Source organism: Trichechus manatus, unplaced genomic scaffold (genome assembly GCF_000243295.1).
Source record: "Trichechus manatus latirostris isolate Lorelei unplaced genomic scaffold, TriManLat1.0 scaffold00016, whole genome shotgun sequence".
NCBI lineage: Eukaryota > Metazoa > Chordata > Mammalia > Sirenia > Trichechidae > Trichechus > Trichechus manatus.
Window position 1 is genome coordinate 21,925,898 of NW_004443952.1, and position 13,731 is coordinate 21,939,628.

At 47.1% G+C, this 13,731-nt stretch overlaps 1 protein-coding gene across 1 annotated transcript in view; it reads left to right on the forward strand.

Annotated features, from left to right (window-relative positions):
- The first annotated feature begins 112 nt into the window (after positions 1–112).
- ANKS6 (ankyrin repeat and sterile alpha motif domain containing 6) overlaps positions 113–13,731 on the forward strand; it is a 62,684-nt gene continuing 49,065 nt past the window's right edge. Inside the window, exons 1-2 of the mRNA XM_004372230.2 lie at positions 113–141; positions 11,919–12,412. Of these exons, the coding sequence (XP_004372287.1) occupies positions 128–141; positions 11,919–12,412 (508 nt within the window). The 5' untranslated portion in view covers positions 113–127. The remainder of the gene's footprint in view (positions 142–11,918; positions 12,413–13,731) is intronic.

Sequence of the window (13,731 nt, forward strand, 5' to 3'; positions counted from 1 at the left end):
CTCGGACGAGGCGGGCAACACGGCGCTCCAGTTCGCCGCGGCTGGGGGCCACGAGCCGCTTGTGCGCTTCCTGCTGCGCCGTGGCGCCTCGGTCAACAGCCGCAACCACTACGGTTGGAGCGCCCTCATGCAGGCGGCCAGGTGAGGGTCCGGGGACGCCAGCTGTCCCGAGGGTGGCGGCTAGCGCCGGCCCAGGATGCAGCCGCGGGAGTGCGAGCGGGACTCTGGCGGCCAGACTTGGCTGGCGGCCTCCGCAGTCTCCCCGGGAGGTTAAGAGTCAAGGACTCGCTAGCGGGAGTTAAACTTGTAGAACTTTGAGCAGCTTGGGATCCGAGAAGTGGAAGCGCTTTTTAATTAACGTAAAATCAGAACCTTAGAAACTGGCCTTCCAGAACAGAATCTTGGAGACTGCGGATAGAATCTTAGAGACTTTTAGAGTTGTTCATTTATTCCTTCTTGCAGCAAGGGCTTCCTAAGAACCTCCTACCCACCCTGGCCTGGCGTTGGGGATACTGGGGGACCAAGTGAAGTCCCCACCGGGAGCAGCTTACACGGTGGTGGGCACGCCAGACAAGGGAACGGGCTTAACGGGGAAGGTTCAGGGAGCTCTGGGGGCATAAGACCCAGCCTGGAAAAGTCGGGGAGAGTTTCTGGTAGGAATGATATATATCCGCGCTGAGACCCCATAATGCATCACAATTTATCAGGATGGAAGAACTGGGTGGGAGGCCCATGCATAGACTTGGGAATCAAGAGCAAAGGGGTTGAGGAGTTATTAGCTGCCATGGTATCGTCCCCTCCCCCACCTCATGACGACCCCATGTGTTGCAGAGTAGAACTGCTCCATAGGATTTTCTTGGATGTAATCTTCAGGCAAGCAGTTCGAGGAGCCAGTGGATGGGTCCGAACCGCCAACCTTTAGGTCAGCAGCCCATCGCAAACTGCTTAGGACTGTGATTACTTGTCACGGCTGGGAAGGGGCTGGGAATAGTGACAGATGAGCCCTCCCTGCAGAGGAGGAGGCAGGTACCAGGTGGCGGTGCTGAGAAACGTGAGCTGTCCTCAGGGCAGTGGGGAGTCATGGAAGGTTTCTAGGCAGAGTGACAGGGTCAGATTTGTTGTAGAAAGATCACTTTCACTGCTCTGTGAGAATGGATTGGAGGAGTAGGCTAGAGTCAGAGAGGCTGGGTAGGAGGTGACTGCAGAAGTCCACCTCAGAGGTGATGGTGGCCTGCACCAGGGTAGAGGCAGTGGAGCAGAGCAGAGTCTGAGATGTACTGAAAAAGTAGGATCAACGAGACTTGTTTACTGATTGGCCATCGGGGAGGGGGTGAGGGAGAGGAGACAGCACGGATATCTTCCACATTTCTAGCCTTGGTGACTGGGTACGATGGCAGTGTCTTTCACTGACAACACAGGAGAAGGGACGAGTTTGGGAATGAGGCTGGCCTTGAAGCACATGTCCAGTGGGGGTTCCTGTGGAGGTGTCTGGCGGGGAGCAGAACCTGGGGGTCCAGAGGACCAAGGAGGATTTGGACATACAGAAGGGTAGTAGCATATCGATGATAACTGGAACTTTGGGATGAAATGTGTCATGTAAGAATGATTTCTAATAGTGATAGTATTAATTAGCTGTTGCTGCAAAACAGTCACTGTAGACCTGGTGACTCTCATCTAGCACACAGCTTGGCCATTCTGGTCTCACCTGAACAGAGTAGAATTGCCCCATAGGGTCTCCAAGGCTGTAAATCTTTACAGAAGCAGACTGCCACATCTTTCTTCCGTGGAACTGCTCTTGAGTTCGAACCGCTGACCTCCCGGTTAGCAGCCGAGCACTTAACTACTGTGCCACCAGGGCTCCTTCATACGTCTGTGGTCTCCTGTAAGTCTGCTACGTGTGGCTCTGTTTCTGAGGGTGGGCTGGCTGTCAGCAGGGGTTACAGGGTGACTGCACTGCTTCTCCATCCTCCAGCAGGCTAGCCGAGGTTTGTTCATGTATCACCAGCAAGGTCACTGGGTTTGAAATGACACTGGTCATTTCTGCCACATTCTCTTAGCCAGAGCAAGTCACAAAGCCAGCCCAGATTCAGAAAGTGGGACATAGATTCCACTGCCAGATGGGGAGGAACCGTAAAGTCATATTGCCAAGTGTCTGAATACAGGGAGGGGAATAACTGCTATCGTTTTTGCAAACCATCTACAACACTAATATTTATTGAATAACTATATACAAGCTCGGAGCCCTGGTGGTGCAGTGGTTAAGAGCTTGGCTGCTAACCAAGGGGTCAGTAGTTCGAATCCATGAGCCAATCCTTGGAAACCCTATGGGACAGTTCTACTCTGTTCTATAGCGTCACTGTGAGTTTGGTTTTTGGTATATATGAGCCCTGTTCTAACATAAGAGCTTTACACATATTAGCCCATTTAATCCTCACTGTAGCTAGGTACTGTAGGTACTATTACCACCATTTTACAGAAAAGAAAATATATACTGAGAGGTCAAGTAGCTTGCTCACGGCCACACAGCTATCAGGTAGAAGAGCCAAGATTGTGAACTCGGGTATTCTAACTTGTGAGCCTGCCCTTCCTCAACCATCTCACCAGGGCAGAACTCAGTGAAACATCAGCATTTAAAGACTGGACAGAGGAAGAAGTAGTTGGGGATTTAGGAGGGAAATCAGAGTGTGGACAACAGTGTCAATGCAGAGAGGGAAACGGAGAGGGAAGACAGGGCTGATTTAGCAGCAGCCAGTGGGGTTGGGACTTGGGCAGGAGCAGCCCTGTGGATGGTGAGGGCCCAGGCAGGATGGCAGTGGTGGAGGGTGGAGTGGGAAGTAAACACAGAGACTGTAGACAACCGTTCAGTGAGCTTGGCCATGCCGGGAGGGGAATCTTACAGAGGGGAAGGGAGGAGTTTTCAAGGCTGAGTTAATACTGTTCCTGTAGAGAAATGTGTTCTGAAGTCCAGTCTTTTTTTTTAAAGTTTTAATTAAAGCTATGTAATTTATAATTGGTGCCCTGGTAATAACCTTAAGGGCATTTTTTTTTTTTTTAATTGTACTTCAGGTGAAGGCTTGCGGAACAAATAGTTTCTCATGAAACAGTAGTACACATATTGTTTATGACATTGGTTAACAACCCCACAACATGTCAACCCTCTAACTTCTCAACCTTTTTTTTTTTTTGATGAAAATACACATAGCCAAAGATACACCAATTCAAAAATTTCTACATGCACAGTTCAGTGACATTGACTACACTCTTCCAATTGTGCAGTTATTCTCTCTTAAGATGAAGGCTTACAGAACAAAACAGTTTCTCATTTAACAGTTATTAGGAATATTGCCCTATGACAATGGTTAACAATCTCACAACACATCAACAATATCCTTCCTCAACCTTGGGTTCCCTATCATCAGCTTCCTTGTCCCCTTCTGCCTTCTGGCCCTTGTCACTGGACTACTGGACATCGTTAGTCTCATTTGGTTTTACGGGGCTGTCCACTCCCAGGCTGAACGGTGAACCTCGGAGATAACTTCCCCACTGAGCTAAAAGGGTGTCTGGGGGCCATACTCTCGGGGTTTCTCCAGTCTCCTTTAGGTCAGTAAATCTGTTCTTTTTTTGTGAGATAGAATTATGTTCTACATCCTTCTCCAGCTCTGCCCAGAACCCTCTGTTGTGATCCTGGTCAGAGCAGTCAGTGGTGGTAGCCGGGCACCATCTAGCTGTACTGGACTCAGTCCGGTGGAGGCCTTGGTAGCTGTGGACAACTAGTCCTTCGGACTCATCTTTTCCTTGTATCCTGTTCTCTCCATTCTCCCTTGCTCCCGAAGGGATGAGACCAGTGGAGTATCTTAGATGGCCGCTCACAGGCTTTTAAGACCCCAGACACTACTCACTCACCAAGGTAGAATGTAGAGCATTGTCTTTATAAGCTGTGTTATGCCAGTTGAGCTAGATGTTCCCCGAGACCATGGTCCCCACAGCTTAAGGGCATTTTTTAACCATCTTTTTTATTGTGTTAGATATATATGTAACAGATTGTCTGCCTTTTCAGCAATTCTTCATGTGTATAATTCAGTGACATTAGTTATGTTTATCATGTTGTTCAACCCTTATTGTCCATTTCCAAATTTTCCCATCACCATTAACAGAAGCGCAGTGCCCCTTTAAGGGTACTTTAAGTTTTGAATAAGTAGTATAGTCATGAGGTCCAAACATAAAACTGCACATACACATACATATAAAGGTATACAGTGAAGCCTCTCACACTTGTTCCCTGTTTACTCAGGTGCCACTCACCCCTCAGTTTCTTGCATAACCCTCCAGAGTTTCTTTATACTGAGGTTTTTCCACCTTGGTACTATTGACATTATGGACCAAAAAACTTTTTGTGTGTGTGTGTGATGAGGCTTTCCTCTGCAATGTAGGGTGTTTAGCAGCATCCTTGACCTCTATTCACTAGATGCCAGTAGCACCCCAGTTGTGACAATCAAATATGTTTCCAGACATTGTCAGATGTTCCCTGGAGGGCATAATCACCCATTTGAGAGCCACAGCTTTATACATGTATCAGCAAATATGATTGTTGATTTTCTTTTCATCCCCCTCTTCGTTTTACACATACTATACATACTGTTCTGTACCTTGCTCTTTTCACTTAATGTTCTTTGGCAGTCTTTCCATATCAGTACATGAAAACCTTCCTCGCTTAGCCACACGCTATTCCACTGTATGGTCATTTGTTTTCCTTTTGATGGTCATTTGGGTTGTTTCCAGTCTCTTGCTATTACACTCATGCTGCAGTGAATAACCTGATACTTACGTCATTTCATACAGTATCACTGTAGGGAATTCTCCAAGGAGGGAATACAGGTTGTCTTAGTATCTAGTGCTGCTATAACAGAAATACCACGAGTGGGTAGCTTTAACAAAGAGAAATTTATTCTCTCTCACAGTCTGGGAGGCTGGAAGTCTAAAATCAGAGCATCGGCTCTAAGGAAAGGCTTTCTGTCTTTGTTGGCTCTGGAGGAAGTTCCTTGTCATCAGTCATCCCTTGATCTAGGAGCTTCTCTGAGCAGTAACTCCAGGTCCAAAGGATGCGCTCTGCTCCTGGTGCTGCTTTCTGGGTGGTATGAGGTCCCCTTGTCTCTCTGCTCGCTCCTCTCTCTTATGTCTTAAAATAGATTGACTTAAGACACAATCCAATTTTGTAGATTGGGTCTCATCAGCATAACTGCCTCTAATCCCGTCTCATTAACATCACAGAGATAGGATTTACAACATATAGGAAAATCCCGTTGTCGTAGATTGAATTGTGTCCCCCTCAAAATGTGTCTATCAATTTGGCTGGGCCATGAGTCCCAGTATTGTGTGGTTGCCCTCCATTTTGTGATTGTAATTTTATGTTAAAGAGGATAAGAGTGGGATTATAACACCCTTACTAAGGTCACATCCCTGATCCAATGTAAAGGGAGTTTCCCTGGAGTGTGGCCTGCACCACCTTTTATTTTACAAGAGATAAAAGGAAAGAGAAGCAAGCAGAGAGTTGGGGACCTCCTACCACCAAGAAAGCGGTATCGGGAGCAGAGCGTGTCCTTTGGACTTGAGGTTCCTGCGCTGAGATGCTCCCAGACCAGGGGAAGATTGATGACAAAGACCTTCCTCCAGAGCCGACAGAGAGAGAAAGGCTTCCCCTGGAGCTGACGACCTGAATTTGGACTTTTAGCCTTCTAGACTGTGAGAAAACAAATTTCTCTTTGTTAAAGTCATCCACTTGTGGTATTTGTGTTATAGCAGCACTAGATGACTAAGACACACATCAATGACAAAATGGTGGACAATCACACAATACTGGAAATCATGGCCTAGCCAAGTTGACAGGTAGTTTTGGGGGACATAATTCAATCCATGACACAGGTCATTTGTCCTTTTGATAGGTAGTGCCAAATTACCCTCCATAAGGTGTATTAGTTTCCTATTGCTGCTGTAACAAATTGTACACATTTGGTGGCTTAAAACAACCCAAATGTATTATCTTACAGTCCTAGAGGTCAGAAGTATGAAATGGGTCTCACTGGACTAAAATCAAGGTGTTGGCAGGGCTGCATTCCTTTCTGAAGGCTCTAGGGGAGAATTTGTTTCCCTGCCTTTTCCAGCTCTTTAGAGGCCATCAGCATTCCTTGGCTCATGACCCCACTTCCATCTTCAAAGCCACTGGCAATTGCATCACACTTCCACCCCTACATCTCTTTTTCTGACTCTTTTGCTTCCCTCTTCCACATTTAAAGGACTCGAAGGCAATGGGTTTGGTTTTTTTTTTTGTTTTGTGATTACATTGGCTCCACCTGAATAATCCAAGATGCTCTCCCCATCTCAAGGTCAGCTGATTAGCAGCCTTAATTTCCCCTTGCCATGTAACAATGTACAGGTTCCAAGGATTAAGACGAGGACATCTTTGGGGGACCATTGTTCTACCTGCCACAATGGTTACACCAGTTTACTCTCCATCAGCAATGTTTGTGAGTGACTGTATGCGAGGCTGACCAAGTATTTATCATACTTTTAATTTTTGCCAGTCTGATGGGGAAAAATGGTATCTCAGTGTAGCTATGATTTATTTTTTATTGTGAGTGAAGTGTCTTTCCATGTATGTGAGCCATTTGTTTTTCTTTTCTCATTGTGACCCAATATTTTATTTCTCTGCGTACTTTTCCATGGTGGTTCTAATCTAATTTAATTTGCATTATAGTTGTTGTCGGTCTGTGCTGTCGAGTCGATTCTGACTCATAGCAACTGTATAGGACAGAGTAGAATTACCCCCATAGGGTTTCCTAGGCTGTGATCTTTATGGGGGTAGAGTGCCAGGTCTTTTCTCCCACAGAGTGGCTGATAGGTTCAAACTGCTGACCTTTTGGTTAGCAGCCCACTTTAACCACTGCACCACCAGGGCTCTTATTTGTATTACTGTTGTTGTGTGCTGTTGATTTTGCATCATAGTGACCCTATGTGACAGAGTAGAACTGCCCCGCAGGGTTTCCTAGGCTGTAATTTTTATGGGAGCAGATTGCCAGGTCTTTCTCCTGATTTGTATCACTAGCACGATTTTATTCTACATTATTTGCAAATGTATTGTTTTCAGTGGTTGCAGTGTGCTCCCATCTACGGGACGGTGCTGTGGTTTGCGTAACCATTCCTCAGCCTTTCCATATTTAGGTCAGCCAGTCTCTAAACATACTTTGGGAACACAGCCCACTTACAACAGGAGGGCTGTCCGTTCGCATGGGTGTACTGAGTGTAGTATTTTATGCACCTATCTACATGTTGCGATCCTTTGTCCTAGACACTTGATTTCTTGTTTGGAACATTCTGGGGTGGCCGTAAAGCCTTTGGGCTGTCACGCTTTCTTCTGAAGTTCCCTGTCTCTCTCTTTTTTTTTCCCAAGATAAATAATATTTTAATGGAATATTTATTAAAAAATTAAAATTAATGCAAACATTCACAATGAACAAAGTATCAAAATTGTAACTAAAGGTAGGATCTGACAGGGATAGGGTTAGGGCCAGGGTGGTAAATTGAGTAGTGCAAGTTCCTGTCTCTTGATGGCACCACCACTCAAGTAAATCCTCAGCACCGGAGCCTCTCCGCAGCCTGGCTCAGCCTGCCCATTCTGTCTCTGTGAGAGCCCTTGAATACACACCCCGCTCCCCATCCGCACCCCCTTAGCCCAGGCAGACCTCTGCAGTGGCCTCCTAGCTGCCCTCTGCCTCCAGGAGTGCCCCCTCGAGTCCATCCTCTCCAGAGCGCCTCCTGAAACTTGGTTGTGCCTCTCCCGTGATGGCTCTCCTTGTCATTGGATCAGGCCATTGGAGGCCCTGTCCCCTGACTACATTTTGGTCCCCTGTGGATATTTTAGTATCAGAAATATTTACATTTTCACTTAGTGTTTTTTTCTTATTCTTAAAATAATAGATAACCATTATTGAGCACTTACTTTGTGACAGGCGCTATGTTGGGTGCTTTATGCTAAGTACTTTAAATGAGTTAGCTCATTCAATCCACACAGAACTTAGGAAGTAGGTACTGTAATCAACCCCATTTTACAGATGAGGAAGCTGAGGCACAGAGACTTTAAATAACTTGCTCAAGGCTACCCAGCTAGTAAATGGCAGAGTCAGGCTCACACTCAAGCACACAGCTCTGAACCTGTGGTCTCAGCCATGATCTTCTGTTTCCCACTTGGTATTGGCCACGAGGAGGCTACTCCCCAGATTTGCCAGCATCTTCTGTCAGAGGGACAGGGTTGCATGGCATGTACTTTAGGTTCTAATTTCACCCTTCATCTCTTATCTTCTGCCCTCATTTCCCTGGCTACCAGAGCAGGACCCCCAGCCTAGGGCCTGTGAGTGGTAGGAGTGTGCTGGGTCTTTAAACACAGGTGTTAATTGATGAAATTAATTGGTAGTTATAGCAGATGTTCAGAAAGCATCACACATCCCCATCTCCAGTAATTACCTGCCAGAAGACACTTAGCATTCACAAAATGATCTCTTCCTTCGTTGAATCTTTTTATATTTTTGGCCTAATTGAATGACCTCTTGGGCTACCCAGGAGATCAGAAAACATTCCAAGTTACAGAGTTTCTGTTCTGATTCAGCTCTTTTCTTCCTCTGGCATACTAGAAGAACTGGGATGTTGGGTTCTAGGATCTAGGTTCAAGTTTTGACTGTCACTTCAACTCAGGGCTTCAAACTGGTTCATTCCGGTTCAAACCCCTGCTGAGAATTTGTGTTTCTAACAAGTTCCCAGGTGATGCTAATGCTGCTGGTTAGGGACCACTTCTGAGAACCACTAGTAGAGCAGTAGTTCTCAAAATTTATTATACATAAGAATCACCTGGGGATCTTGTTAAATTGTAGATTCTGACTCAGGATATCTAGGGGTGGAAATGCAAATTCTCAGCAGGGGTTTGAACTGGACCGAACTGGTTCAAAGACCTGCTTCAAATTGAGAGGCCTTGGGTTAATTGCTTTCCACTCTAATCTTCAGTTTCCTCATCTGTGAGATGGAGATTATCAGTTTATGTCAAGGTTTATTAAGATCAAATGAGATAAATATGTGTCAGCACTTTGTCTCTGCTGTTAGAGATTATGCTAGATTTTATCTCATCCTTGTTAACTAAATAGTGTTATCTTTATAAAATGTGTACTCCTGTAGAGGATACACCAGTTCTTCAGTCATTTCCATTGGCCATCTCTGGGCCTTCCCCTAACTGGTTATGCCACTTGTTCATTCACTCACTTATTCATTTAACAAAATTAGTTGTTGTAAGCTGCTGGCAAGTCTATTTTTAGTGGCCCTGTGTGTTACAGAGTGAATTGCTCCATAGGGTTTTTTTTTGGCTGTAATCTTAATGGAAGGAGATTGCCAGGCCTTTTCTTCCAAGGTGCAACTGGTGGGTTCTGAAGTACCATTAGTGGATTCTGCGGTACCACTGGTGGGTTCCAATCACCAGCCTTTGGAGCCTTTAAACACAGTTGTTAATTGCTGAAGTTAATTGGTAATCATAGCAGCGAAAATCATTTGTGCCACCTGGGGACCTTTTACAAACTCTACTGAGCTCCAGTAATTGTTAGCCACCGTGTTAGCTGCTGGGGAGACAGGAATATGGGAAGACAGTCCTGTCCACTGTCTAGCAGGGGAAACAGGCGATTGCAGAGGTGAGGGCACAGAATTGTGGGTGCTCAGAAGAGGGGTGCCTCACCTAGCCTGGGGAGGTGGGAAGCTGCTCAGAGGAGATGATGCCTGAGCTGAACTCTGAAGCTTCATAAAGAGTGTGCTAAGTAGATAAGACAAGAGCATGCTTTGTGCGGAGGGGCGGGATGGCGAAGCAGGTAGGTGAGGGAGGGAGCAATGTGTTTGATGAGTGCAGGTGAGCCAGACTGGAGAGTAAGTGTGGGAGTTTTGAAGGAATGAGGTTGGCAAAGTAGGCAGGCCTCCTTTAGCCATGGAGAGCTGGGGCTGCATGGAGGACGGGCAAGAGGGAACTAGACTGGGGGAGGTTAGGGCTGCGCTTATTGGAGTTTATTTCGGTTTGATTTGCACTAGTTGTGCTCTGGGAGAAGAGGCCTGAGGTGCCCAGCCCCCACCAGGAGCTAGTTCACCAGGCTCTCCCTGCGTGGCTGAGGTGGCCCTGTGCCGTTAAGGTTCACATCCCAGGAAATATTTGTGAGTTCAGCCAGCTCCTCGGAGCAGAGTTCAGTCGCAACTCTGTCTCCACAGAGAGGAGGGAGGCCCCGGGTTAGATGAGGTACAAAATCCGCTAACAGGAAGGAGGAGTGGGCAACAAAAACCTTAGAAAGCCGCCTCACATGCAGAGACGGCTGCGGAATGTAACACCTGGCACGGGCTGCATCCACGGCCGCCTCCAGCTCTGACACACACACACACAGCTGTGAGCCCAGGAAGTGTGGCTGGTCAAAAACACTGCAAAACAGAACTTTTCTGCGCTCTGGAATAGGCCAGCGTCAGAGGAGACAACGAAAGAAGGAAGAGTTTTTGCTGGGAAGAGGCACCTGCTTTCTTCTTCCTGGTATTAGAGCTTTCCAGCGAGGCCTTCCTCTCACTCAAGTTTCTTTGAAGAAGGCCTGACCAGTTCTCAGCTGCCTGCAGTGAGCATTCCTGCCAGTAGGTGGCAGCAGGACTCCACATGAGAGGTGCCCAGCCCATCTTTGCTGCCCATAACCACACCATACTTTTTGGGACTGGGTCCGCTGTCTCATCGTGAAGGACCTTCTGTGTGTGTGTGTGTGTGTTTGGGGAGGGTAGGAATGAATCAGACATGGGTCCTGCCCATGGGGAAATCAAAACAGGCAGAGACAAATTACCAGGTTATAAAGCACAATAAAATGAATACTGAGATTTGGGAAGCAGGGTAAAGAAAAGAACAGAGGGTAGCAGGATTCAGACAGACCTGGGTTCTGATCCTGACACTGCCCCTTACTAGCTGAATGACCTTGGGCATGTTGCTTAACTTAAAAAAGAGCAACAGCTACATTAGCTAACATTTGTATGGTTTATATGGTGTTCCCTTTGGCCAAGCACTGTTCTAGGTGAGTATATATATGTATGCATAAGCATGGAGCCCTGGTGGCACCATGGTTAAGAGCTCGGCTGCTAACCAAAAGGTCAGCAGTTTGAATCTGCCAGCTGCTCTTTGGAAGCCTTATGGAGCAGTTCTACTCTGTCTTATAGGGTCGCTATGAGTCAGAATGGACTCAACAGCAACGGGTTTGGTTGTTTTGGTTTTTTTATGTATATATATAGTACATAATATGCATGTGTATATATATACATACATATGTACGCACACACACACGTATACATATATATGGAGCCCTATTGGCGCAGTGGTTAAGGCACTTAGCTGCTAACCAAAAGGTCAGCGGTTTGAGCCCACCAGCTGCTCCAAGGGAGAAAGATATGGCAGTCTGCTTCTGTAGAGATTTATGGCCTTGGAAGTCCTATGGGGCAGTTCTGCTCTGTCCTGTAGGGTCACTGTGAGTTGGAATCGACTTGATGGCAGTGTGTGTGTATGTGTGTGTATTTGTTGTTGTTTAATCCTCAACAACCATTGAGGTAGGTATAGTTATATCCCCATTTTACAGATGAGGAAATGAAGGTGTAAAGAAGCTAAAATTCTTTTTCAAGGTCATGCAGCTAGTGGATGGCAGAGCCAGAGTCAACCCCGGGCAAGGAAGTTGCTCCTCTTTGAGATAATGTATAGGAGGTACCCAGCACTGTGGCTGATGCCAGAAGGAAGCCTTTTATTATAAGCAGCTGTTAGTCATTAATGACAAATTAGAGTTCTGTGCGCTGATTCCTTAATCAATGTCACTCATTCTCCATCTCTCTGGTAGGTTTGGGCACGTGAGCGTGGCACACCTCCTCCTGGATCATGGGGCTGACGTCAATGCCCAAAACCGGCTAGGGGCCAGCGTGCTCACGGTGGCCTCTAGGGGTGGCCACCTGGGCGTGGTGAAGCTGCTTCTGGAAGCCAGTGCCTTCGTGGACCCCTCTGGCGAGCAGCTGAGGGCAGGGGGCAGCAGGGATGAGCTGCTGGACATCACAGCCCTGATGGCTGCCATCCAACATGGGCACGAGGCCGTGGTGCGTCTGCTGATGGAGTGGGGGGCAGACCCCAACCGTGTGGCTCGGACCGTGGGCTGGAGCCCGCTGATGCTAGCGGCGCTCGGTGGGAAGCTCGGCGTGGCCCAGCAGCTAGTGGAGAAGGGGGCCAACCTGGACCACCTCAGTGTGCTGGAGAAGACTGCCTTCGAGATAGCGCTGGACTGCAAGCACAGGGACCTTGCAGACTACCTGGACCCACTGACTACTGTCAGACCCAAGACAGGTCAGGCCGTCCCATGTGCTCTCTCCACCTGGCTTTGCCCCGAAATTGTGTATAAATGGTTAAAGCCAAGGACTGCCCAACTGGAAGGACCCACAGAATCAGAGTGCAGCACCGTAGGCCAGTGGGTCTTAAGATGTGGTATGCATTAGAATCACTTGGGGTGCTTATCGAATGCAGGTTCCTGGCCTAACCTCCAGGGAGCCTGTTTCATAGCTCTGGGGAAGAACCTAGAAACCTATCTAACAAGGACCCTTGACCCTAATTGGATGGTTCTGATGCTGGTTGTCCTGGGATCCCTCTAGAACAGGGGTCAGCAGACTTTTTCTATAAAGGGCCAGGTAGTAAATATTTCAGGCTCTGTGGGCCATATAGGCTCTTTTGCAACTATTCCACTCCGTTAGAGCAAAAGCAGCTGTAGACAAATGGCCGTGGCTCTGCTCCAATAAAGCTACTTCCACAAAGAGGTGGTGGGACAGATGTGGCCCACAGATCATAGTTTGCCAGCCCCTGCTCTAGACCAATGTGCCTAAACTCATCTGCCAGGGATCAGTCGCCAAATATACATCAAATTCAACCCCCTTTTGAGGTTTTTTAAACACCTATTAGCATGTCCTGTTTCTGTATACATTTTGCCATCTATCTGTCATTTAGAGGATTGTCTAAATAGTCCTTAACAAATCTGGCACAGGATGTCCTGCTTTCCAAACCTCTCGTTGTTCATGGCAGAAGGACCATGGAATGTAGCATGGTGTACACAGCCTCCGTCCCTGTATCTGCAACAGAGCTAACTTAGCAATAGGACTGAGACAGCCCAGGGCATAGCAGCGGGCTGCAGTGTATATCCAGTGTATAAGCATTTAGGACTGAAAGGTAAAAATTTGAAGGAAGGGTCTTCAGACAAACTGACTGAAAAGGCCTCCAAGTGTTGAGACGTTCGATACCATCCAAAGAATATAGATTTCATCCCATCAGAGATGCTGCAAATACTGTGAATGCTTATTAGGATCACACTATCCAGTCAAAGGTGCTGCAAACACAGTAAATGCTTATTAGGAATGTGCCATCCAATCAGGGAATCTCTGAAATAAACACATTTATAAAGCCCGTAATGACAGATGGCAAAAATGAAAAGGACACCGAAACAGAAGAAATGATGTTTAGGAAAACCTGCCTGAAGCCAAGAGACCTCTTACCTCATACAGACTGGGAAACCCAGGCCCAGAGAGGTGACGAGGCTTGCGCAAGATCACACACCAGTTAGAAGCTGAGTGGGTGGCACTGGGAAGGTGAGGGGTCCTTTGGGAAGAGCCCCTGGCTGT